General features: G+C 48.0%; 2 protein-coding genes across 9 annotated transcripts; one reads left to right on the plus strand and one right to left on the minus strand.

Moving 5' to 3' along the window:
* Positions 1–26: 26 nt before the first annotated feature.
* On the minus strand, positions 27–1,571 carry TRAPPC1 (trafficking protein particle complex subunit 1). 2 transcript variants are annotated; one of them, XM_005220395.5, is made up of 5 exons: positions 1,536–1,571; positions 1,326–1,424; positions 1,104–1,174; positions 654–792; positions 27–405 (listed from the first exon to the last, which is right to left on the minus strand). In XM_005220395.5, exons 2-5 carry the CDS (start codon positions 1,422–1,424, stop codon positions 277–279), a joined length of 438 nt encoding a protein of 145 aa, XP_005220452.1. In that variant the 5' UTR covers positions 1,536–1,571; the 3' UTR covers positions 27–276. The 2 variants fall into 2 exon arrangements, with proteins under 2 accessions (XP_005220452.1, NP_001069881.1); NM_001076413.2 differs by lacking the exon at positions 1,536–1,571 and having other exon boundaries at positions 1,326–1,521.
* Positions 1,572–1,672: 101 nt separating this feature from the next.
* On the plus strand, positions 1,673–22,123 carry CNTROB (centrobin, centriole duplication and spindle assembly protein). 7 transcript variants are annotated; one of them, XM_059878487.1, is made up of 20 exons: positions 1,673–2,375; positions 2,797–2,935; positions 3,712–3,796; positions 4,049–4,130; positions 4,608–4,764; positions 5,656–5,772; positions 5,994–6,110; positions 6,421–6,519; positions 7,547–7,783; positions 8,079–8,225; positions 10,994–11,127; positions 11,699–11,824; positions 12,009–12,171; positions 13,230–13,491; positions 14,358–14,512; positions 14,772–14,835; positions 15,013–15,183; positions 15,321–15,459; positions 15,930–16,002; positions 16,231–22,123. In XM_059878487.1, exons 3-20 carry the CDS (start codon positions 3,736–3,738, stop codon positions 16,354–16,356), a joined length of 2,430 nt encoding a protein of 809 aa, XP_059734470.1. In that variant the 5' UTR covers positions 1,673–2,375; positions 2,797–2,935; positions 3,712–3,735; the 3' UTR covers positions 16,357–22,123. The 7 variants fall into 7 exon arrangements, with proteins under 7 accessions (XP_059734470.1, XP_024836525.1, XP_024836528.1 ...); XM_024980757.2 differs by having other exon boundaries at positions 1,673–1,768; positions 2,259–2,935; XM_024980760.2 differs by having other exon boundaries at positions 1,673–1,768.
* Positions 22,124–22,446: the final 323 nt, after the last annotated feature.

Genomic DNA, 22,446 nt, shown 5'->3' on the forward strand with positions numbered 1-22,446 from the left:
AAACCACTCAAACTGACATGCTGAGGTCCCAGAGGGTGATAAAAAGTTTATTCTGTACTTCTCACAGAGTCAGGTAGGGGATCAAACTGTAGAGAGGACCTGGTTTGGAGGTGTAGGGACTCCAGTAGGCTGCCTTCCTGTGAAGGGCTTTAGGCTGTTCCCCTAGGAGGGCTACCGAGGGGCTTGATGAGGCTGGGGGACTGGGGTGGTAGGGCAGGTTAGGTTGGGCCCCAGGCAGACAGCGATTCTTCTGAGGGGTGAGGTAGAGTGCTTCCTTCAGCCAGCCCGGGCAGAGAAGAAGGGCAGAGAGCGGACGTAGGAGTCCAGTCGGGAGCGGAAGAGCTCACTTTGCACAGTCTGGCCAAGCGGGCACAGGGGATTCTTCACCACCAGCTCCACATACAGCTGTGAAGAGGGAGGGTGTTAGAGCCAGGCTTTGAACACGTCTTTTCAACCTCACAGGTGTGTGAATGCACAGGGATCAAGGGCTGGGATCAAGGGCTCCCCTTTGAGGAGAAACTGGAGGTGGGAGTGTATAAAGACATAAAGGTCCCGAGAAAACCCAGGGTGTAGGGCAGGGATGGAGTCTTGGGGCTCTGAGTGATCATGGCTGTTGAGGCTTTGGGAGCAGGGTCCAAGGGACTGGCACTGACCGCACTGTAGATGTGGTGCAGCACATCTCGGATGGGCCCCACGCCCAAGTCTGTATTCATGACAACCTTGATCCCAGTGGGCGTCTCGTAGTAATGGAGTTTGTAACGGCTAGTTTGGAAGGCCAGGAAGCCGTCCTTCCTGCAGGGATGGGGAGGAATGTTAAGGAATGGGAGCGGAATCTCTCCCAAAGAGATACTTCTGATCCCCTCTAGATAGACTCCCTCTTAGACACCTCGCATCTTCACTTTTCACTGTAGCCCCCATGCCCAACCTCTGTAACCTTCTCTTCCCCACGGCCGCTTCTGCCAGCTCCTGAATTCTCGCTCCTGACTCAGCCTTTCTCTCTGTCTCCTTACCCTCTCTGGGGACAAAAGCCCCTCCCACTCCAGAAAGTACCCCCTCCCCATCTCTTCCCTCCTTCCCTCAACAACCCCTCCGACTCCGCGTACATGTCTAGCGGGGACATCTTGCTGACAAAAGAGCGGATAGAGAAGAGCATCCCGTACATCAGCTTGTACTCCTGGAAGGAGAGGGGCAGAATTAGCTCTCTGTTGTAAAGGAGACGGGGTAGGGGTGGGAATGAGCCAGGGTTTGGAGAAAAGGGGCTGGACTGGGACTATGTGCATTTGGAGATGCGAGGTCACCCAAGTGGCGCGGGGCCCTCTCGTCACCTCCTCCTTAGGGATCCCTGCTTGCTTCTTGCGGTGCCACTCGCTGTAATGCAGACACACTCCATTTCGGTCAAACAGGTACAGGTTGTGGACAGTCATCTGCAAGGCAGAGAATGTGAGCCTCTCTCCGGGACCGCCCACACCCCGTCGGCTCCAGTTCTCAGTCACGGATCCCTCAAACCAGACGGCGGTCCCCTCCCCCGGACTCACCGGAACTGCTCCGAGTGCCCGTCACTCGACACTTCCGGTTTTCGCGGAGCCCCGCCCCATCGGGTCAAAGTGTCGCAGCAATAACTCCGCCCCATACCTGCTTCAGCCAATCCGTGGCGCTGGGTCTGGGCATGCGCGTGTAAGACTCTCCGCTCCAGAAGCTGGAAGCGGCTGAAAGCACTGTATCCTGGGCTGGTGACGTCATCTGAGCGAGCGAGGCGGAGCTGCGGAAGGTGGGCGGGAGACTGCCAACGGTTTTGTGTTGGGAAGGGCGCGAGAAGAGGGGTCTTTTGGGTGTGGGCCTACCGGGTCTCAGGGGGAGGGGGCATTCCCTAGTTCCCACCTTGGCAAACTGCGGGGCTGAGGACTGGAGGTGTGGGAAGTAGTCGGAACAGGGTGATCGAGGTAGGGGATCTCAGGCTAGGCTGGAGCGCCTTGAAGCGTATTTTTTAGGGCCATCAGAGGGCGTGACTTGAGTGTTCCCAAACTTTCTTTTGGGGTAGTAGGGAGGGAGGGATTCTAGGGAGCCGTGCTGCGGCTTTCTTGCCCGGAGGGATCGGAGGGGATATACCAGAGAGTTGATCTTGTATGGAACGGGTGCATGGGCGAAGATGAGAGGTGGGGAGCGTGAGGTTCCTGCCTCGCTGAGACCGGAGCCAGTTGAGGGGCACATAAGACAGCTGGGCGGAAATTAGGCCCCTGTTGGATTTGGGTCCTTTTCAGTTTGCGCATTCTGGGTGTGAGAACGTAAGAGCTCAGTGGACTATGAGAGCCTGGCCCAGAAGTTGAACTGCAGCTTTCAGCGCTCCAGAGGAACTGCAGTGGTGCGCCTGCCCCGCAGTAGGTCTTCCATCCCCACCTTCTCCTCGCTGCACCCGCCTTTTCCACTGTTCCCAGGAGCTGTGGAAAGAAATCCATTTGTCCTCTCCCATGGCCTCTGGAACTGTTGGAAACCTTTCCTTTAACCAGAAAGGCTCCATACCCTCATTCAACAAGAATCCTTCGCTAGGAGTCTTCCTCTTTTCTCCCAAATCTTCCTTCTCCCGGTACTTACTCCCCTGGGCTCTCCTAAAGCAGAACCAGGAGTTCCCACCTCTGCTGTCTCCAGTTGTCTCTTCCCTGTGGTCATGGCAGCATCAGCTGCCAGCCCCACTTCACCCCTACGGGCCAAGGACCTCCTGAGTGAGTCATCAGAAGCCCCTGGGCTGAACCAAGTGTCCTCTGAGGTGACCTCCCAGCTGTATACTTCTTTGCACCTCAGTCGTCAGGCAGAGAGCACAGCCCGAGCCCAGCTGTATTTACCTGCTGCCTCCCCACCTCCCCATGAGGTGTTGGATGGCTTGGCCCAAGAACTGAGTCACAGCTTGTCAGTGGGATTGGAGAACAACGTGAAGAAAAAGGTGAGGGAGGTCTGTCTTGGACACCTCTAGGGTCTTGGGATTGGGGATGGTTAAAAAAAAAAAAAATAAGAGCTTTACTGAGATTTGAGCTCCTGTTGTTGGATTCCATAATTTCTCTTAACTACACAGTCAGCCATGCTTGTTCCTGTGAGCAAATGTTGATGAGAGTACTGCACCCATAAGTTGGAAAATTGTGAGACTTCCTAACTTTTTTTTTTTCTTCAGAGACACCCATGGGGTAGGTTGCTGTGCTTTAACTGGGATGTGGGTACTGGAAATGAGGATAAGGGTTCTTCATCCCAAGAGGAAACTAGGGATTTAAGGAAAATATTCTAAGACCCTTTCATCTTGAAACTGTTTTGATTGTATGGTTCAAAATTTGGCATGTAAATCATTAAAACATAGTTTAATCAATTATACATGTTATAGAGAAGATAGTGTCAGATAGAACACATATCATAACCGATCTGCAGACTGGCTAGGCCTCCCAGAGTTTGAAGAACTGATAGCTTTGGACAGCAGAGTCTTTACACAGGGTATTTGCTCTCTAGTTGGAAGGAATCCTCACCACTCTTACCTTAAGATGCCCAGTTAATTCATTTGCATTACCTCTCTGGCTTCCATAGACAATTGAGTTTCTCCTTGAGTCAGTTATATCTTTCTTGCTTTCCAAGGTGTGAGAGTAAAAATGCTTGGGCCTTAGGGACCACTCAATGCCATCTGCCCTGGATGCAGTATGGATTATTGCATCTTATTTCTGCATTGTTTTTTTCTAGGATGGTTCCAAGCATATCTTTGAGATGGAGAGTGTTCGGGGTCAACTCCAGAGCATGCTCCAAACCTCACGTGATGCGGCTTATCGTGAGTGATTTTCTATAAAGGAGAACCTAGATTTAAGCAGTGGGAAAAAGTGGAGAAAGTTGCAGAATATATATGGGCTGGAGACCTAGACTCAGAGATAAGAGATTTCAGGAGAAAAGGCTCCCATTCTTAGGGAGAGAGGCAGGAGGAGTGGGTGAAGTAGAAAGGAAGGACCACTCCTCTTCTCCTTCAAGTGATCCCTGTTCCCATCCTTACCTGACCCTGGCTGTGGGTCCCTCTGGCTGTCTGCAGGGGATCCCCCGATTCCAGGTGCCGACTCTGAGAGACGGGAAGAGGACTCCTTTGACAGTGACAGCACAGCCACTTTGCTTAAGTGAGTTCTCCTTTGGGTTCTTCTAGCTGCCTTTCTCTCTTTCTTGGAAAGCCAAGTGTTCTATCGCTTAGTTCTCCCTTTGCTGCTTTTATACCTCTTAAGGACCTAAGCTGCTTGTCACTTAGCTTTCAGTTTTTACCCTTTCTTGCCTTTCTTCTATCCTGCTTACTCCTTTGGGAACATAGGCATCCACTGCTTAGTACCTGGCTTTCTAGGTCCTTCCTCCTCCAGAAGAATTAGCTCTTTTCTGCTGTGACTCGTGCTGCAGGGAGCATGGAGTAGAGGAAGGAGTAGTATAGAGTGACTCACAAAGCTTGTGTACTCTCCAGGGCTCTATCATTTCCCTATGTAACTTTGTGACTTTGGGCTTGGCTCGTGCCCTGAGTTGTAGTTTCCTTATTTGTAAAATGTCTGGAAATGGGACTCTGGGTCTCTAAAGCTTTCCCATCCCTACTGTTCTCTACCTAATCTGTTCAGCACCCGACCGCTGCAAGACTTGTCTCCATCCAGCTCAGCCCAGGCCTTTGAGGAGTTGTTCCCCCGCTACACCAGCCTTCGGCCAGGGCCCCCACTCAACCCCCCAGATTTTCAGGGACTGAGAGATGCACTGGATTCAGAACATACTCGTCGCAAGGTGAGATATAAAGGCTTCCTTTTGACAGAAGCAAAGATTATAATTAGGGCCAAGTGCTAAAAGATTAAGGTCTTGCAAGCTAGGATTTTACTCAAATGGCTCTCCTGTGAGGAAAGCCTTATTTGACTACCCTGTCTAGGATGGCACACCTCCCCTCCAGGCATTCCTTCAGATCATTCTGTTATTTCTTTCGTATAGTTTATCAAAGTCTGGTATGTCTTGTTTGTTTCCCCTCTTTAAAACCTAAACTCCACATGGGTCATACCTTATCTTGTTCAGCAGTGTCTTCCTAAAGTCTAGAACATACCCAACACAAACAAATACTCTACATGTTTGGTGAATGAACAACACGTTGTTGGCTTGTGCAAAGCTACTGGTATAATGATCTTTGTTTCTGGAGCCTCAGCCTATCTGACGGGGGCAGAGAGCAGGATGAGGCAGAGGAAAAGTCGGAATTATTGGTCGTGTTGTCATTTTTGGAACCTTCTCTTCCTCTATTTTAAACGGCCTGGGCATGAATGAAAGGCTTTCCCCTTTCCCCTTGCCACACTGAATCACTGTGTCCGGTATGCTTCTTAAGGCAGGAGTAACTTCCCACTCTTTGCAGCGTGGACTACTGCACCCCTGCCGAAAGGTTCATGGAAGTTTTTCTCAGGAGATCTAGGAAAGGGAAGAGGCTGGAAACCACACCCCTGCTTCCTGAGGTGGTAGAGGAAGGCGTTGGAGATCTCAGGCTCTGGAATTCCTGACTCTCCCTCTTCAAACCTGTTCTGTTCTTGGGACCCAAGCTCCCTGTCTCCAGCCCATTTCCCCCATAGAGAAGCTGGAAAGTTTGGAGCTTTGGTCAAACTAAGGGTGGCAACACCCAGACCCCCTCACCCTTTTTCCCAGCATTGTGAGCGCCATATTCAGAACCTGCAGACCCGTGTCCTTGAGCTTCAGCAACAGTTAGCTGTGGCTGTGACTGCTGACCGAAAGAAAGATATCATGATTGAACAACTGGACAAGGTGCCAGGGGAGCAGAATGTGGGTGGGTCTGTCCATGGGGGGCACCAAGGAATACAGGGGGAGGCCAACCAACATTTGTTTGTTCACATTAGGAGTTGGGGGTGGGTAAGTGCTGGGTCTGCTGACCACTGGAAGAAGGTGGCTGTTGGCCCTGTTCCGGTGGACACAAAGAGGGAAGAAAAATTATTTGAAATTCTATGTGACCTCCTTCCTTTCCTGAGACCCTGGCCCGCGTGGTGGAGGGCTGGAACCGGCATGAAGCTGAGCGGACAGAGGTGCTTCGGGGACTCCAGGAGGAACGGCAGGCAGCTGAACTCACTAGAAGCAAGCAGCAGGAGGTGGGCAACCAGGATCACGAGGCATTAGAACCTGGGTCACCAATGGCTGGATCGGGGAGGAACCAGGGTTCCTCGCAGGTTGACCTCCAGCTTGCCGTAGCTAGCCTGACAATTCTTCTTCTGTGTCCTCTCCCTTCAGTGTTTCTGCTGTCAGACTTGCATGTTTGGTGTCTGCTCATCTCCTCATTCTTCTGGCCCCCAAGTCATTTAGTTAATCCTTGCTTTTAAACTTTATGTTGTTAATGATTTTCGAAGGGTGGCATGCAGGGATTCTCCTCAGTTCCTCCATCCTGTGTTCTCTCCTTGAAAGACAGTAACCCGCCTGGAACAAAGCCTTTCTGAGGCCATGGAGGCCCTGAGTCGTGAGCAGGAAGGTGCCCGACTGCAGCAACGGGAAAAAGAGACACTGGTGAGAATGCTCGCCTGGGTTAATTCCAATAAAGGCTGGTCATTACTTCTAGAGGGATATGGATTTTTTGTTTGTTTGTTTGAACCCATGGCATGCAAGATCTTAGTTCCTCGACCAGGGATTGAACCTGAGCCCCCCAAAGTTGGGAGTAAGGAGCCTTAACCACTGGACTGCCAGGGAAGTCTGGGGATAAGGGCTTTTGGTGGATTGTGGGAGTTCATAATTTGAGTTGCACCAGAGCAAAGTGTGTTCATCAAAACACTAGTGCTGCTAGGTACTCTACAAAAAGTGAGCTCTGCCATCAAGCCAGTTTGAGAGACTCTGCAAATTGAATCCTCATTAGAATCATTTGGGAATTATTTTTAAATATAGATTTCTTGGGTCCTTTCCCTGAGGTTTTGATACATGAGGGGTTGGGGAATCTAAATATTTTCAGAAAGGTGTAGGGGTGAGACTTAGGTTTCTCATTGCTGAAATGATAAGATGATTACCCACATGAATTAGTAGCCAGGTTTAGAATTTCTTGCACGCATGACACATGCTTGCTAATGCATGCTGGGACTGACATTCCTAACAGTCCAAGAGTGCTGGTGGCAGCTGCTGGTTGGTAGTACATGTTTGTAAGGCTGAATTTTCTAGTCTTTGTGGAATTTCTTTTTGATGACAGTGGTGACAGCTATCATATATTGAGTACTTACTACAGGCCAGACATTGTGCTAAATGCTTTACATACCCTTTTAACTTTAATCCACATAAGGTGGACTGTAATGGGCCCACTTTACAAGTAAGGGTGGTGCCTCAGAACCCAAAATAAATGCAGAGCTGGGATTCAGACTGAGATTTGAGCCCAGGTCTACCTAATTCTGGTACAGAAACTCTTATTTACCATATTGACATCCCGTGGGCTTCTTAACTATTGCGTTTTCATGGATGTAATTCTCAGCCGGCACATTGTGTGGGGGTGAGGATGCAGGTTGCTGGTCTCCTGAGGGCATGCTAAAATCTTGGTTTTCTCCTGGGGCTGTAGGAGGAGGAGAGGCAGGCTCTGACCCTGAGCTTGGAACTAGAACAGCAGCGCTGCCAAGTCCTGCAGGAAGAACGGGATGAGGCCCGGGCCGGGCAACTCAGTGAGCGTCGACAGCTGGAGACACTGCAGGTGGCCCTCGAAGAAGAACGGCGGAGCTGGGCCCAGCAGGAGCACCAGCTGAAGGAGCGCTACCAGGCGCTGCAGGAGGAGAGCCAGGCTCAGCTGGAAAGGGAGAAGGTAAAAGGGGCAGTTGAGGAACAGATGAAGGACAAAATAATTGAATGAGATGGATGTCAGAATACACAGTGTAGTGGAGCAGGAAGGAGAGTGAAGGAGAGAAGACTGAGAGGGTAGGGCCTGCAGGAAGGGCCGGGGGCATCAAATATACGGAAAACTGAAGTGTGAGATTCAACAGAGATGAGGAAATAGGTCACAGGTGAAGAGGAAGGGAGCTTGGGTCTTAGGGTATGGGAGGGTGAATCAGGGAGTCAGGAAATGAGATACAAACTGAAGTCTGATTGCCCTTTCCTAGGGGAACACCCAGAGGGAGGCCCAGGCCACCCGGGAGGCCCAGCAGCAGCTGGCCTTGCTGCAGTCTGAGGTGCAGCGGTTGGAAGGAGAGCTGGATACAGCTCGGAGAGAGAGAGACGCCCTGCAGCTGGAGATGAGCCTGGTGCAGGTAGGAGGCTGAGGTTCTAGGGGAGTGTTCCTGCTGGGGAGACAGAGGTCTGAGGTGAAGCGGCTTCAAGAGTCAGGGCAGACACTCCCATTTCTAACTAAAATTTTGGCGTTTATGGGTAAAATGTATGTTAGGGGCAAATTAATGAGTTTCTGAGAGACTTCTTTCCTTATTAATAGTTGACTTAGGGAGACACCCAATTTCTGGGTTAGAGAGGCCAGTTTTGAGAGAACACACTTTTCACTTGGCCCATTGAATTGGAGGGCTGACCACATGGAAACTAATTTATCATGGAGGGCCAAAGCTAAAGACATTAGTAAACAATTCAGTAGTAATTTATAAGCCCCTAAACTGGTGCCAGCCACATGCGTGTATGTGTGCATTCAGTAAACCTACTGAACAACTCCTGTGTGTAAGCTCTGGGCAGGGATAATCCTAACACAGTCCCAGCAGTAGGGAGCCCACCAGTTACATGGGGAGCTTGTCTAGCACACACATTTTTGGAGTATGATTAATAATTTAGAAAAGTGTTAGTGCTCAGTCGTGTCCGACCCTTTACAACCCTATGGACTGTAGCCCGCCAGGCTCCTCCCTCCATGGGATTCTCCAGGCAAGAATACTGAAGTGGGTTGCCATTCCCTTCTTTAGGATTCCCGATCCAGGGATTGAACCCAGGCCTCCTGCATTGCAGGCAGATTCTTTACCACTGAGTCACCAGGGAAGCCCTAATAATTTAGAGTAAGAATAACTATTTTTAAAAATATTTGGCTGTACAGTGTCTTAGTTGCGGCATGTGGGATCTAGTTGTGTGACCAGGGATCAAACCCAGTCCCCCTGCAGTGGGAGCACAGAGTCTTAGCCACTGGACCACCGGGGAAGTCCCCTTTATATCTTATTTTGTCTTGCCTATTGGGTGTTTATTTTTCTTTCCTTTCTTGTCATCTTTTAGAGTCATTATTCTCATTTCACTTTTTTTTTCGGTCAGCTTATTTTAAAGTCTTAAACTCAGTTTCTGTTTAAATTCTCAAAGTTAATTTATCAGATGTAAATATCCAAGACAGAAAGGAGCCATCAATTCTATATGGATGGGTCAAGGTAGTCTTCCCAGAGAACTCTAAAAAATATTTTTAAGATATGAATAAAAGTGATCTGTAATACAAGTTCAAGTGTACAGAAGTACACAGTATTGGTTGCCTTCTCATATCATATCACTTTGTGTGTATCCTTTCAGAACTTTTTCATATGTGTTTATGGGCTGGTGCTTTTTTAAAAAAAATGTATATATATATATATATTCACTGCAACTTGTTTTTACCTTGTAATATATCATAGACATCTTTCCATGTCAACACATTCAGATGTACATCATTTTTTTTAAAGAATTATATTGCAATTAATGTATGAATCATCCTTTTGATGAGAAATTTACCCTGATGCCAATTTTTTTTTTCACTATTAAAAAGAACACTGGGGACTTCCCTGGTGGTCCAGTGGTTAAAAATCTACCTTCCAATGCAGGGGACGAGGGATGAATCCCTGGTCCAGGAACTAAGATCCCACACGCCACGGGGCAACTAAGCCCATGAGCTGCAACTAGAGAAGCCTGCACACTGCAATGGAGACTCAGCACAGCTTAAAAACAGACAAAAGTGCTGCATGGAATTCCCTGGCCGTCCAAAGGTTGGGACTCCACGCTTCCACTGCAGAGGGCACAGATTCAGTCCCTGAATTTGTAGGTCAGGGAACTAAGATTCTGTAAGCCGTAGCACGGCCAAAAATAAATAATGCTGCAGTGAACATCATTGTACATGACTCTTTGGCATTCCTTCTGAAGGATAGATTCCTTAAAGTGAAATTGCCAGCTCAGAGGGAGAGTATATATCATTAAGATTTTCCATTAAAAAATTTGGGGTGGGGATTAATTTATAATGTGTAATCACTAAGTCACTATGTTGTATACCTGAAACTTAAGAAGTTAGGTAATGAGATACCTAGAACAGATAAAATCATTTGTGGAAACAGAAAGTAGGGTGGGGATTGTTAGGGGCTGGGGAGGGAAAATGGGGAGGAGCTGTTCAGTGGGTATAGAGCTTCAGTTTTACAAAATGAAATTTCTAGAGATCTGTACCACAATGTGAGTATACGCAATGCTACACTTTAAAATGGTAAGTTTTGTATTACCTAAAAAGGTAAGCTTTGTATATGCTTCTTACCGTAATGTTTAAAAATTAAAAAGAATTTAGGTAATTGCAAGGAATTAAAAAATATTTTTTTAAAAAGCACGAAAAAAACATTTGTATTGTCCAAGATCATGGTTTTAAGGAAGAGAAACCGTTTTCACTCCTTGGGGCAAAATTCTCTTTCTTTTGTCCCCTCAGACATACGAGGGAATGTTGGTGCATGGATCTTTTTTTTTTTAATCTCAGTTTTATATATTTATTTTACTTTACAATATTGTATTGGTTTTGCCATACATGGACATGAATCCGCCATGGGTTCCCAATCCTGAACCCCCCTCCCACCTCCCTCCCCATCCCATCCCTCTGGGTCATCTCAGTGCACCAGCTCTGAGCATCCTTTTTTATTTATTTTTTTTATTTTTTATTTTTTTTAAACTTGGGAGCCGGAAAGAACTTTATTTTTTTTTTAGTTTTTTTTTTAATGAGCATCCTTTTTTAATCTACCTTACATCCTCCATACCCTTCTAAGCCCAAACAGAATGGAGCTGATGATGACCTCCCCCACCCACCCACTTGCTTCACTCCCAGGCCCGGTATGAAAGCCAGCGGATCCAGATGGAGTCGGAGCTGGCGGTGCAGCTGGAGCAGCGGGTGACCGAGCGGCTGGCTCAGGCACAGGAGAGCAGCCTTCGGCAGGCAGCCTCCCTGAGGGACCATCACAGGTGCTTGGAGCTCGCCGGCTGCGGCCTCTCCACAGCCGCAGCAGGTGGTGGGGGTGGACCACCCAGACCCTTTCAGATCCGTTTACCAGCTTCCAACACACGGCTCCTGTCTGTCTCTCTGGGGGAGACCTGCCTCGGGTTCATAGGCGAGCCAGACCTTCTTGGGGATTTTCCGCTTTCCCTCCATAGGAAGGAGCACTTAGCCAATAACTGATGGCTGCAGGAATACCAATTTCTAGCTCCCTAGCCCCTGGTGTGTACAGTGCTGAGCTGAGACCTGCAGCACGTGCAGACGTGCCCTTCTCCCTTCCTTCCCCTACTCTCCTACCAGCTTTTTTTTTTTCTGGAAACGCTTCTTAAATGAACCACCTTCACATAAATCCTCATTTAAGTGTCTGCTTCTAGGGAACCCATTCAGCCGTCCTGAACAACCCCGCCCCCCAACCCTGCCAGGGCAGGGCTAGCTGGCTGGCTTGCTCGCTCACTCTCCCATGCACACATGCTGACTTTTTCTTACTGGATGACTTCCTTCTCCATCTTCAGTCCTTTCTTCTCACCTGTGTTCTCTCAGGAAGCAGCTGCAGGAGCTGAATGGACAGCACCAGCAGGAATTGTCTACCCAGTTGGCTCAGTTCAAGGTGGAAATAGCAGAGCGGGAGGAGCGGCAGCAGCAGGTGGCTCAGGACTATGAGCTCAGGTACCAGACCCTGGAGTCTCCATGTCAGGCCTTGGTCCCTTCCCCTGCAGCCTTGGTCTCTTCTGCACTGGCCCCAACTCCTCTCACAATTTCCTGTGTCCCACCTTTCCTTGTGGCCCTTCCTGTTGTCCGAGTCTCTGCTTTCTCCAAGGCCCGACATCACCTCTCGCATGTTTCCTCTCAGACTGGCCCGGGAGCAGGCGCGAGTGCGGGAACTGCAGAGTGGGAACCAGCAGCTGGAGGAACAGCGGGTGGAGCTGGTGGAGCGGCTGCAGGCCATGCTGCAGGCCCACTGGGAAGAGGCCACCCGGCTGCTCAGCACCACCACCCTGCCGCCCCACCCCCCGGTAGGCCGTCTGGGTTCTGTTTAGACCCTTTCTTGGGACATCTAGCTCCCTCCCAAGGAGAGTCCGAGTTCAGCTCCTAGGACCTGCGTTAGGAAAATTCTGTGAGCTTTCCCAAAGAGTAACTATCTCATCAAAAGCCATCTTTTTGCCATGGCCGCCACTTCCCTAGACTGGCCCCACAGCACTGGGCACCAGCCTCTTCTCCCAGCCCAAGAGAGGGTAACACATGATGCTAGTTTTGCCAAAGGGCAGCTGAAGTAATTGTGATGGAAAGAGTCCGAAATTGTTGCTCAGTCCTGCCCTAGAGGAGTCCTGCCCTAGGGGTTCTCAACCCTTGCCCTCCTTCTGTTGGCATCTCCTACGTCGTCCTTTTACCAATTAAGTTTTTAATATTAGCTAAAATATTTTTGGGGATAGATAATAATATGCACATAGTAATTTTACAAAACAAAAGGGACATCCTCAGTGGTCCAGGGGTTAAAGCTCAGCCTTCCAGTGCAGGGGCACACGTTCAATCCCTGGTTGGAGAGCTAAGGTTCTCACATGCCATGCGTGCAGCCAAAAATTTTAAAGCATAATGAAATAAAATAAAAAAAAAACCAAATTGTTCAAAAAGGTATACGGTGAAAAGTAATCTCCATACTATGCCTGCACCTCAGTCTCCTGGTTCCTCCCCCAAGAAGCAGCAGCTGTTACTGGTGTCTTGAGTGTATCCCACCCCCAGCTCCACCCCGCCACCCCGCACAGAAACATTGCCCTCTATACACAGTTGTATGACTTATTTAACCAAGTGTTTGTTGGTGGATATTAAAGTTGTTTCCTGTGTTTTGCTTCTACAAATAGTGCTGCAGAAAATGTCATTAATATGTCTTGGTTCAGTATACCTATACAGTTTCTAGAAATGGAATTGTAGGATCAAAAATAAGCGTTTTAAAATTTGTCAGAAATTTGATAGATGTTCTCAAATCCCCTTCTAAGGACGTTCTACTAATCTGCTATCTTATTAAAGTGTCTGTGGCACGTCTCATCTGTTTAAGTGCATCCTCTCTTGTGCCCAGGTTCCCCCCGCCGGCCCCTCCAGCCCTGGGCCGCAGGAACCAGACAAGGGGGAGAGGAGGATCTGGACGGTGCCCACCATGGCAGTGGCCCTGAAGCCTGTGTTGCAGCAGAGCCGGGAGACGCGGGAGGAGCTGCCTGGGGTGCCACCGCCTGTTCTCTGCAGCCCCTCCCCAGATCTTAGTCTCCTGCTAGGCCCCACTTTCCAGAGCCAGCATTCCTTCCAGCCTCTGGAGCCAAAGCCGGACCTCACGTCATCTTCAGGTGCCTGGGGACAGAAGTCACCGGGTTCCCCTTCCCCGCACTGACTGTCTCTCTCTTAACCTAACTTCCTGTCTGCTGGGGGCCTGAGCATTCTATTTCCCAGATGTCTTAGTGACTGTCCATTACCAGGAGCAGAAATCCACTCTAGTTGGTTAAAATACAGGCAGTTAGACTCTAGGAAATGGGACATATCTGTGCTTAATGAGAACCAAAGTTGGCACCAGGGGCTGTTGGGAACAGCAGAGCTGTTCCTCCTTGCTCTGGGCCTACCTGGGCTCTTCCTCCGCTTCTTCCTCTTGAATGACCGGCCCTCTCTCCCCCTTGGGTTCTTGCTCTTGCTGCTTTGATTTGCACATGGCTTTGAGCAGCTGTGACACTGACTCTAGCAAGACTCTAGACAACCCGCCTTTGTTTCTTGGGTCCAAGTTTAAAGAGAGGCGGTCTGGTGGGTTGGTAACTTCCTCAGATCAGCCGATCTTGAGTTGTGACTTGGGTGCATGGGGTGCTCTGTGTGGTGAAAATGAGACAACCCAGGTTGAAGTAAGCATGAGGGCATGTTCTGGTGAAAGAGCCAGAACATGTCTGTTTATCTTAAAGCATTCTGTGCTGTGGCGGGATTTATCCATTCAGCATCCAGGGACCACAGCCTTCCCCTTCTGTCTACTTTTCTGTCTTAGAATTCAGCTGTGCCCAGCTCCCAGTTGCCTTCAGTCCTTCCCTCTCCAGCTGTTTTCAACTGTGATCACCTTCTTCTAGCCGCGAAGCCCCACTCATGTGTGACAGGCCCCCTCCTTCCAGGCCTTGAGCGAGCTGCCTGGTGGAGGACCCCTCCCCCTACAGCACACACCCCCTGTTTCACTGTACAGTGGAGGCCTTCTCTGCAGTTGGGACCTTCCATCCGGATCACCGGGCAGAGCGACCATTCCCTGAGGAAGACCCTGGGTCTGAGGGGGATGGCTTCCTGAAGGAAGGCCTGCCGCCCCCTTCCCAGCTGCAGGGCCTCAAGCATTTTTTGCACCAGGTGAGAGGGCCCACCTGTCCCATCTTGCTTTCTCTGTCCCTTCCTCATTTTCTCTTTCTACTCTGAGAGGTGAGGACTCTGGCCTTTTAGGACTAAGACTTCATCCCAGTTTCTGCCTCTCCCAGTCCCCCTTATTTCTGCTGCAGCAATTCCTTCTGGAACTTAGGAGACCAGCTCCTACCTCCCTGCTGCTTCCTGCAGACCCTGAGGTGTCTTTCTTCAGTGGTCCTCAGGGAGCCCTACTGTCTTATCCCCCCAGCTGCTGGAGACTGCACCCCAGAGCCACGAGAACCCCTCCGTCGATCAGCTTCCCCCTAAGCCAGGTGAGCGCCAACTCTGAAGAAGTTTGGGGCTGGGCCTGAAAGAGGCAGGAGATCCACTTACCAGGGCTAGGTCTTCAGGAGCTGGCAAAGGTTACAAAGCCCCATGAAGGCTAAGGCTGTTGGGATTCCTTGGCTTTTGCCCCATTTCCTCATCCTGAATCTCATTCCTTTGGCTAGGTCCTCTGACTGCGCCATCTTGGGAGGAAACCCCTCAGGTGCCACGCCTCCCGCCCCCTGTCCATAAAACTAAAGTTCCCTTAGCCATGGCGTCCAGTCTTTTCCGGGTCCATGAGCTTCCCTCGGCCCCTTCACAGAGCGGTGGTCCCAGTGGTGGCTCCCCAGAGAGAGGTAAGCAGGTCCTGGTTTACAGGTAGGTCTCAGGTGTGGAGCCGGTACCTGGAACTGAAGGCCCTTCTGGGCTCCGGGAGCTGGAATAAGGGCTGGGGCCAGCCCAGGATGATGATCATTCCTGATGTGTGTCTCAGGTGGAGATGGGCCCGCATCCTCAAGGCAGCTGATGGAAGTGTCTCAGCTGTTACGACTTTACCAAGCTCGGGGCTGGGAGGCACTACCTGCCGAGGATCTGCTGCTTTACCTGAAGAGGCTGGAACATGGCGGCGGCGGGTACCACCCTGGGAGGGAAGGGAGGAGGGACTGGGTGCAAGGCATCTGGACTGTGAACGGGAAGAGTGTGGAGTGTGTCTGTTGAGTAGTGTCTTCTGCCCTTTTCTGGGGAAGAAGTGAGGGTGCTTGGAATCTCCTCTTCCTCCATCTCTCACCCTTCCCCACCTTTTCTTTTGTCTCTTCTTTTCTTTTTGGTTTGTTTTTCACTTCTTAAAAAAATCTCTTCTGCATGTTTTTCTACTTTAATTTTTCCCTCTTTACCCTGCAGCTCAGAACTGAGAGTCCTAGGACTGTGATGACCTAGTATAACTCAGTATGTGACTCCACTCATGTTTCCTCTTATTGGATCCCCGGGTCTATCTTGTTTGTTATTATTCTTAAGAGACAGCACCGGGAAGTAGTTCTTCTCCCCGAGTGTTGGGGAGAGTGGGGAGCAGCTGCCCCTCCTCATCCCCTGATCTGTACGGCAGGACTGACAGCCGAGGGGAAAATGCCCCCAGAAGGAACACAGACTCCCGCTTGGGTGAGATCCCCCGGAAAGAGGTGAGGAAAGCAGGGCTGGGTGAAGGGATGGGGGGCTCTCACTGACTCATCCCTCGCCTTCCACATGATCGCCCCGACCCCACTGACCGGGCTCCCATTTTCTGTAGTGTGGTCCTTCCCCTTTGCTGTCTGACTCTGGCCTTCCCCACACACAACACCTTTCCTCAGGAGCAGGGTACTGGGAGGACATAACACTGAGTTTTTCTTCTCTCTCCCTTCAACTCTTAGGTTCCCTCCCAGGCTCTCCCTCGGCGCCTCGCTGTAGCCCCTAAGACTGACAAACCTCCAGCTCGAAAGAAAAGTGGGCATCCCGCCCCTGGTGGTGTGAGAAGTCGGGGGGGAATCTGGAGATAAGCCCTTCACCTTTCTCTTCCTTGGCCTCTTCTTATTTTTATTATTATTATTTTAATAAATCAGGTAGTCTGTATTAGAGTCTCTGACTCATAGGCACTCGGAAAAGGGAGGATTTCTAGGAAACCACTTTGTGAAGAAACCTCATTCTTCTCTTTGAGTATGTTTTTTATATGTTTCTATTTCATATTCTGTGGAAAAAGACATGACTGCTTTGAAACAAAACAGTCTGTGGCTAGATTTCCAAAGTGTAGGTGAGCGAAGGCTTGGTGTTTCCAGAGTAAAACCTACAGAGTGACTAGCTCTGGTCGGTTGTGGAATTATTTATTTTCTTTTATATATCTCTGTATTTTCCAACTGTTCTGAAACATATATGTGTTACTTAATAATCAGAAAAACACTTTTAATTAATAAGTTATTATATAAAGAGTTTGAGTAAAAATGTGATATTGGGAAGACAGTTTTCTCTTTCAGGAGCAGATAATTCTTTCAGTTGTGTTAGTAGGATCCTAACTGTTAGATTCTGCTCCAGCCAGCCCACATATTATGGCTTCACTCTTCTGGCATTGAAATATGTATAAAAGACTAGAGTGCTGGCAAGGGAAAACAAGGCCATGATTGTGAAAACTTTCATCCTCATACCAAAATGAACAAAGAGAAACAATATTAAAGAAGAAAATGAGATTAGTGTGAAACTATGAAAGGCTGTGAAGAAAGCTGAGTGCCGAAGAATTGGTGCTTTTGAACTGTGGTGTTGGAGGAGACTCTTGAGAGTCCCTTGGACTGCAAGGAGATCCAACCAGTCCATTCTAAAGGAGATCAGTCCTGGGTGTTCATTGGAACGACTGATGCTCCAATACTTTGGCCACCTCATGGGAAGAGCTGACTCATTGGAAAAGACTCTGATGCTGGGAGGGATTGGGGGCAGGAGGAGAAGGGGACAACAGAGGATGAGATGGCTGGATGGCATCACTGACTCGATGGACGTGAGTCTGAGTGAACTCCGGGAGTTGGTGATGGACAGGGAGGCCTGGCGTGCTGCGATTCATGGGGTCGCAAAGAGTTGGACACGACTGATCGACTGAACTGAACTGATGAAAGGCCCCAACTTCATAGTACAAACCCTGAAAAACCCATAGAACAATTTAGATGAAACTAAAGGATGGTGCCTTGGGATCTTCCAGCTTCAGAGCACAGTGCTGAGTTGGGGTGGTGGTAAATATGATTGCAAATGGCCCGGTCCTAGGTGGGCGTTTGAGGGACAGAGCTTACTGGATTCTGTGAGGAGGGTGGGGTTCTTCTATGTGTCCCTAAATTATTTGGTTAGCTCCAGGACAGACTTGACAGAATATAGATTCACATACTGTTTTATAGTAACAATAGTCAGCCCTCCATGCCCTTGGGTTCTCTATCTGCAGATTCAACAAACTTCGGATCAAAAATATTGGGGAAAAAAAATTACAGAAAGTTTCAAAACGCGAAACTTGCATATGCTGCACACCAGCAACTAACTTTTACATAGCAGAAACGCTGGACTTGAAGAAACACAAGCTGGAATCAAGATTGCCAGGAGAAATATCAATAACCTCAGATATGCAGATGACACCACCCTTATGGCAGAAAGTGAAGAGGAACTAAAAAGCCTCTTGATGAAAGTGAAAGTGGAGAGTGAAAAAGTTGGCTTAAAGCTCAACATTCAGAAAACAAAGATCATGACATCCTGTCCCATCACTTCATGGGAAATAGATGGGGAAACAGTGGAAACAGTGTCAGACTTTATTTTTCTGGGCTCCAAAATCACTGCAGATGGTGACTGCAGCCATGAAATTAAAAGACGCTTACTCCTTGGAAGGAAAGTTATGACCAACCTAGATAGCATATTCAAAAGCAGAGACATTACTTTGCCAACAAAGGTCCGTCTAGTCAAGGCTATGGTTTTTCCTGTGGTCATGTATGGATGTGAGAGTTGGACTGTGAAGAAGGCTGAGCGCCGAAGAATTGATGCTTTTGAACTGTGGTGTTGGAGAAGACTCTTGAGAGTCCCTTGGACTGCAAGGAGATCCAACCAGTCCATTCTGAAGGAGATCAGCCCTGGGATTTCTTTGGAAGGAATGATGCTAAAGCTGAAACTCCAGTACTTTGGCCACCTCATGGGAAGAGCTGACTCATTGGAAAAGACTCTGATGCTGGGAGGAATTGGGGGCAGGAGGAGAAGGGGACAACAGAGGATGAGATGGCTGGATGGCATCACTGACTCGATGGACGTGAGTCTGAGTGAACTCCAGGAGTTGGTGATGGACAGGGAGGCCTGGCGTGCTGCGATTCATGGGGTCGCAAAGAGTCGGACACGACAGAGCGACTGATCTGATCTGATCTGATATAGTATGAGATAAGTAATCTAGAGATGATTTAAAGTGTATGGGAAGGTGGGGACTTCCCTGGTGGTCCAGTGGCTAAGACTCCCAATGCTGGGGGCCCCAGTTCAATTCCTAGTCAGGGGGCTAGATACCACATGCTGCAACTAAGCATTCCATGTGCTAAAATGAAGACTGAAGATCTTGCACGCTGCAACCAAGACCTGGTACAGCCAAATACTTTTCAAAAATAATAAAGTGTCCAGGAGGATGTGCACAGATTATAATGCAAACCTTTCGTTGTTTTTTATGTAGGACTTGAGCATCTGTGGATGTTGGTATCTGCAGGGTGTCCTGCAACCTATGCCCTACTTTGGATATCAAGGGACCACTGTATTTTCTTCCACCTTAAAGTAACTTTCTAGCTCCCAGGGGAGGAAAGAGGAGAAGATGAAAAACCCACGAGCAGCAGGTGTGCTGGTTCTCCTGCTCCGGCTCAAGGGGACAGCTTGTCATCGGTCCTGCCTAGTATCCTGGCAGGGAAACAAGAGTTGCACCAGCTGGGGAACTTTTCAAGGCCAATCTCGACTCACTTTTGGAAATGTTTGCTTTTCTTTTTTACCTCAAGTGCCTAGAATTATTTGACCAAACTCTGTGATTGATGGCATAGTACCAGCATTGGGAGGAAATAGTTTTATACCATTTTTAAAAACTGGCAAAATGAACACCCAGTCGTACCTCATTATCTTTTGGATTCCAACCTGCCACCCTCAGTCAACATGCCCTACATTTTTCTTGACATGAAGGACGGTGTGGAGAACATTTCCCAGCTCTCCAGAACTAAATCAGAAAAGGGCACAGTGCTGACTTAACTATTTTGTAAGCTAGTTATAGTAAGACAACTTTGATTTTTTAAAAATATATTGTGCCCCCTTTAAAAGTCTGTTTCTTCACCAAAACACAGCAAGGAGGCTGAGGAGGAGGAGGAGAAAACCCAGTCAATCACTTTCTTCCTCCATAATCATCTTGAGAATGTTCTGAGAGGCGAAGAAACCAAAAGGAAAGATTTGGGGAGCTCCATAAAAGCACACATACAGAGAAGTTGGGGACAGTCTTTAAACTCTGGCCACCCTTGGTGCAGACATGTGGTGTGGGATTTTGTCTCCTGAGAACTCCCACAGCTGCTGGGGGTGGGGCTAGGGGTGGTTCCAGTGGAGTATGTGAGAGTGAAGGCGGAAGGCTAAGATGCTGTAAACAAGTCCAGTGGCTTTGGGCAAGGTTTATTTCCTGGGTAATGGTCCACAGCAGTGGGATAGTCCTGGTCCATGTGGCCGCCTGGGTCTCAGATGTTTTCCATCTTGTCACCCAGCTGTCCCCAGATCACTGTCACTGTGTGTGCTGTTGAAGCAAGAAATGGTGAAGTGTCCTGTTACCATGTAGGACTCTCAGCTGGCAAGAAGGAGAAAGAGCCACAGGCAATGTATTAAGACCCCCCCCCCATACTTGGAAATGCCATGCATCAATTTTGCTCATATTTCGTTGGTAAGACCTTGGTCACATGGCCATGTCTGATTGCAGGCAAGACTTGGAAAGATAGCCTAGCTGGCTACCATGTATACATGGATTGATTACTCCATTACCATGTAAGTGCTAAGCAGAAAGAGAGAATGGATTTTGGTGCTTGCAGACAGCTCTAGGGAGTGGGACCTCAGTGAAAGTAATTGCTGGGACAACCCAGGGTCATCAGTATTGACTGAGTGTGCAGATAATGAAAAAGCATGTTGGACATATGTAAATTAGTCCAAGCTGCACAATTGGTCAAAATAGCCCCTACAAAACAGAATCAAGGAAGGAAAAAGGAGAGAACTTAAATTCTAACCAGGATTCTTTTTGAGAGAAAAAATATGGAAAAGAGAGAATAAGAGATTTGGGTTAAGAAGCTAGCTTGAGAGACTTCTGTTTCTAGAGTTTGAGCCTCAAGTAAATATTGATAGTAAAGGATTATAATCCATTCAATAAAATAAGAAATCATGGGTCCACACAGATACAAGTAAACTACTACAAGTTTGGGGACTCCCTGGTGATCCAGTTAAGAATCCACCTTCCAATGTAGGGAACTTGGGTTCAACCACATGCCACGGGGCAACTAAGCTAAGCCCTGAAACCAGAGAAGGCTGTGTGCCACAACAGTGGTCCTGCGTGCCACAGCTAAGACCTGACACAGCCAAATACATTTTTTTTTAAATTTTTTAAGTTTGACAAGGTACAGGGTAATTACACAGTTGCAAAGTACATCCCGAGGCTTCCCAGGTGACACAGTGGTAAATAATCTGCCTACCAATGCAGGAGACGCAGGTTCTAGCTTTAGATCAGGAAGAACCCCTGGAGGAGGAAATGGCAACACACTCCAGTGTTTCTTGCCTGGAAAATCCCATGGAGAGGGGAACCTGGCAGGTAACAGTCCATGGGGTCACAGATTCAGACACTACTGAACATGCACACACACACAGCACATCCCTCAAAGTACTAATTACAAAGGGTAACTTCTCTGGCCGAGCCACCTTCATCAAGTGATCAAAGTGAACTTCACCAGTATGGGTCAAATCTAAATCGTGTGCAGCCTGAGAAGATGCCAGGAGAAAAGAGCATCTGGCCAGATTTCTGTTGAAGGTCACAGCCTGAATTTAATTACGAAGAAATGGCAGACGAGCATTAACTGAGAGACACCCTTCAAAATCATCGTCCTGTCATTTTCAAAATTGTCAGTCATGTAAGTCAAGAAAAGCAACCGCCACAGACATGAAAGCCGAACATGGCACGTGATTCTGTACTAGACCATTTCTTTATCCAGAACTTCTTTAGGACGATTGGTGGAACTTGAAAAAAAAACTCTGAGGATTAGATGGTAATGATGGGTCAATGTCAGTTTCCTGATTTTGATGTTTGTCTGTGGTTTTGTAGGAGAATCTCCTTGTTTGCCAGAAACAAGACTCCAAAGTATTTACAGGTGATGAGGCTTCCTGTTGGCCACTTGCTCTCAAATGACTGAGGAGAAAAATTTATTTGTATAGTACCTGCAACTTTCCTGTAAAGTTTGAAATTATTTTTTAAAAAACCCAACCAATTTTTCAAATACCATTTATGTAGCATCATATACTTAGAAATTTAGCCAGATAATAAAACTTCTATAAAGGAAAAACTAACCAAGGCAAAAATAAACTTTGTGCTATTTAGGAATTATAGGGTAAGGCTAAAAAAAACCCAAAGAAACAGTATACACCAAATTCAGGATGGTGGTAACCCTGCTGGTGTGGGAGAAAGTGATGTCACAGGGAGGACCCACACAGCAACATGAGGGTGTAAGTGATATTCCACTTTTTCAAATAAAGATGTTTGTTATTGTGCTTTATAATTCATGCACACAGAGTGGTTGTATTTTTCTTGTATATCAAATATTTCATAGTAAGGAAAAAATACATGATGTTATTGCATTTATAATAGGAAAACCATATATGTATAGAACCATATATGTAAAACTATGTGTGTGCATCTATGTTTATAAAATATATAGAGAAAGGACTAGAAAAATACTAACAAAAGCAAAATGCCTTACAAATTTATGTTGAAGCACATGTCAAATTTTATTAAGTTGTTGACAAGGGAAAATGGGAAGAAAAAAGTATGCCAGCTTGGTGGAAAGTTGCTGCTGTGGACTATAAATACACTGATGACAGGGGCT

Source organism: Bos taurus, chromosome 19 (genome assembly GCF_002263795.3).
Source record: "Bos taurus isolate L1 Dominette 01449 registration number 42190680 breed Hereford chromosome 19, ARS-UCD2.0, whole genome shotgun sequence".
In the NCBI taxonomy this organism is placed as follows: domain Eukaryota; kingdom Metazoa; phylum Chordata; class Mammalia; order Artiodactyla; family Bovidae; genus Bos; species Bos taurus.

Excerpts from the sequence above, each read along its gene's own strand:
- TRAPPC1 (XM_005220395.5), bottom strand. The coding sequence starts at position 1,424 with ATGACTGTCCACAACCTGTACCTGTTTGACCGAAATGGAGTGTGTCTG. Across the intron at positions 1,175-1,325 it reads CAGGGATCCCTAAGGAGGAG|GAGTACAAGCTGATGTACGG; the intron begins GTGACGAGAGGG and ends CTCTCCTTCCAG. Across the intron at positions 793-1,103 it reads AAGATGTCCCCGCTAGACAT|GAAGGACGGCTTCCTGGCCT; the intron begins GTACGCGGAGTC and ends CCATCCCTGCAG.
- CNTROB (XM_059878489.1), top strand. The coding sequence starts at position 2,663 with ATGGCAGCATCAGCTGCCAGCCCCACTTCACCCCTACGGGCCAAGGAC. Across the intron at positions 6,111-6,420 it reads CTAGAAGCAAGCAGCAGGAG|ACAGTAACCCGCCTGGAACA; the intron begins GTGGGCAACCAG and ends TCTCCTTGAAAG. Across the intron at positions 11,825-12,008 it reads GCTCAGGACTATGAGCTCAG|ACTGGCCCGGGAGCAGGCGC; the intron begins GTACCAGACCCT and ends GTTTCCTCTCAG.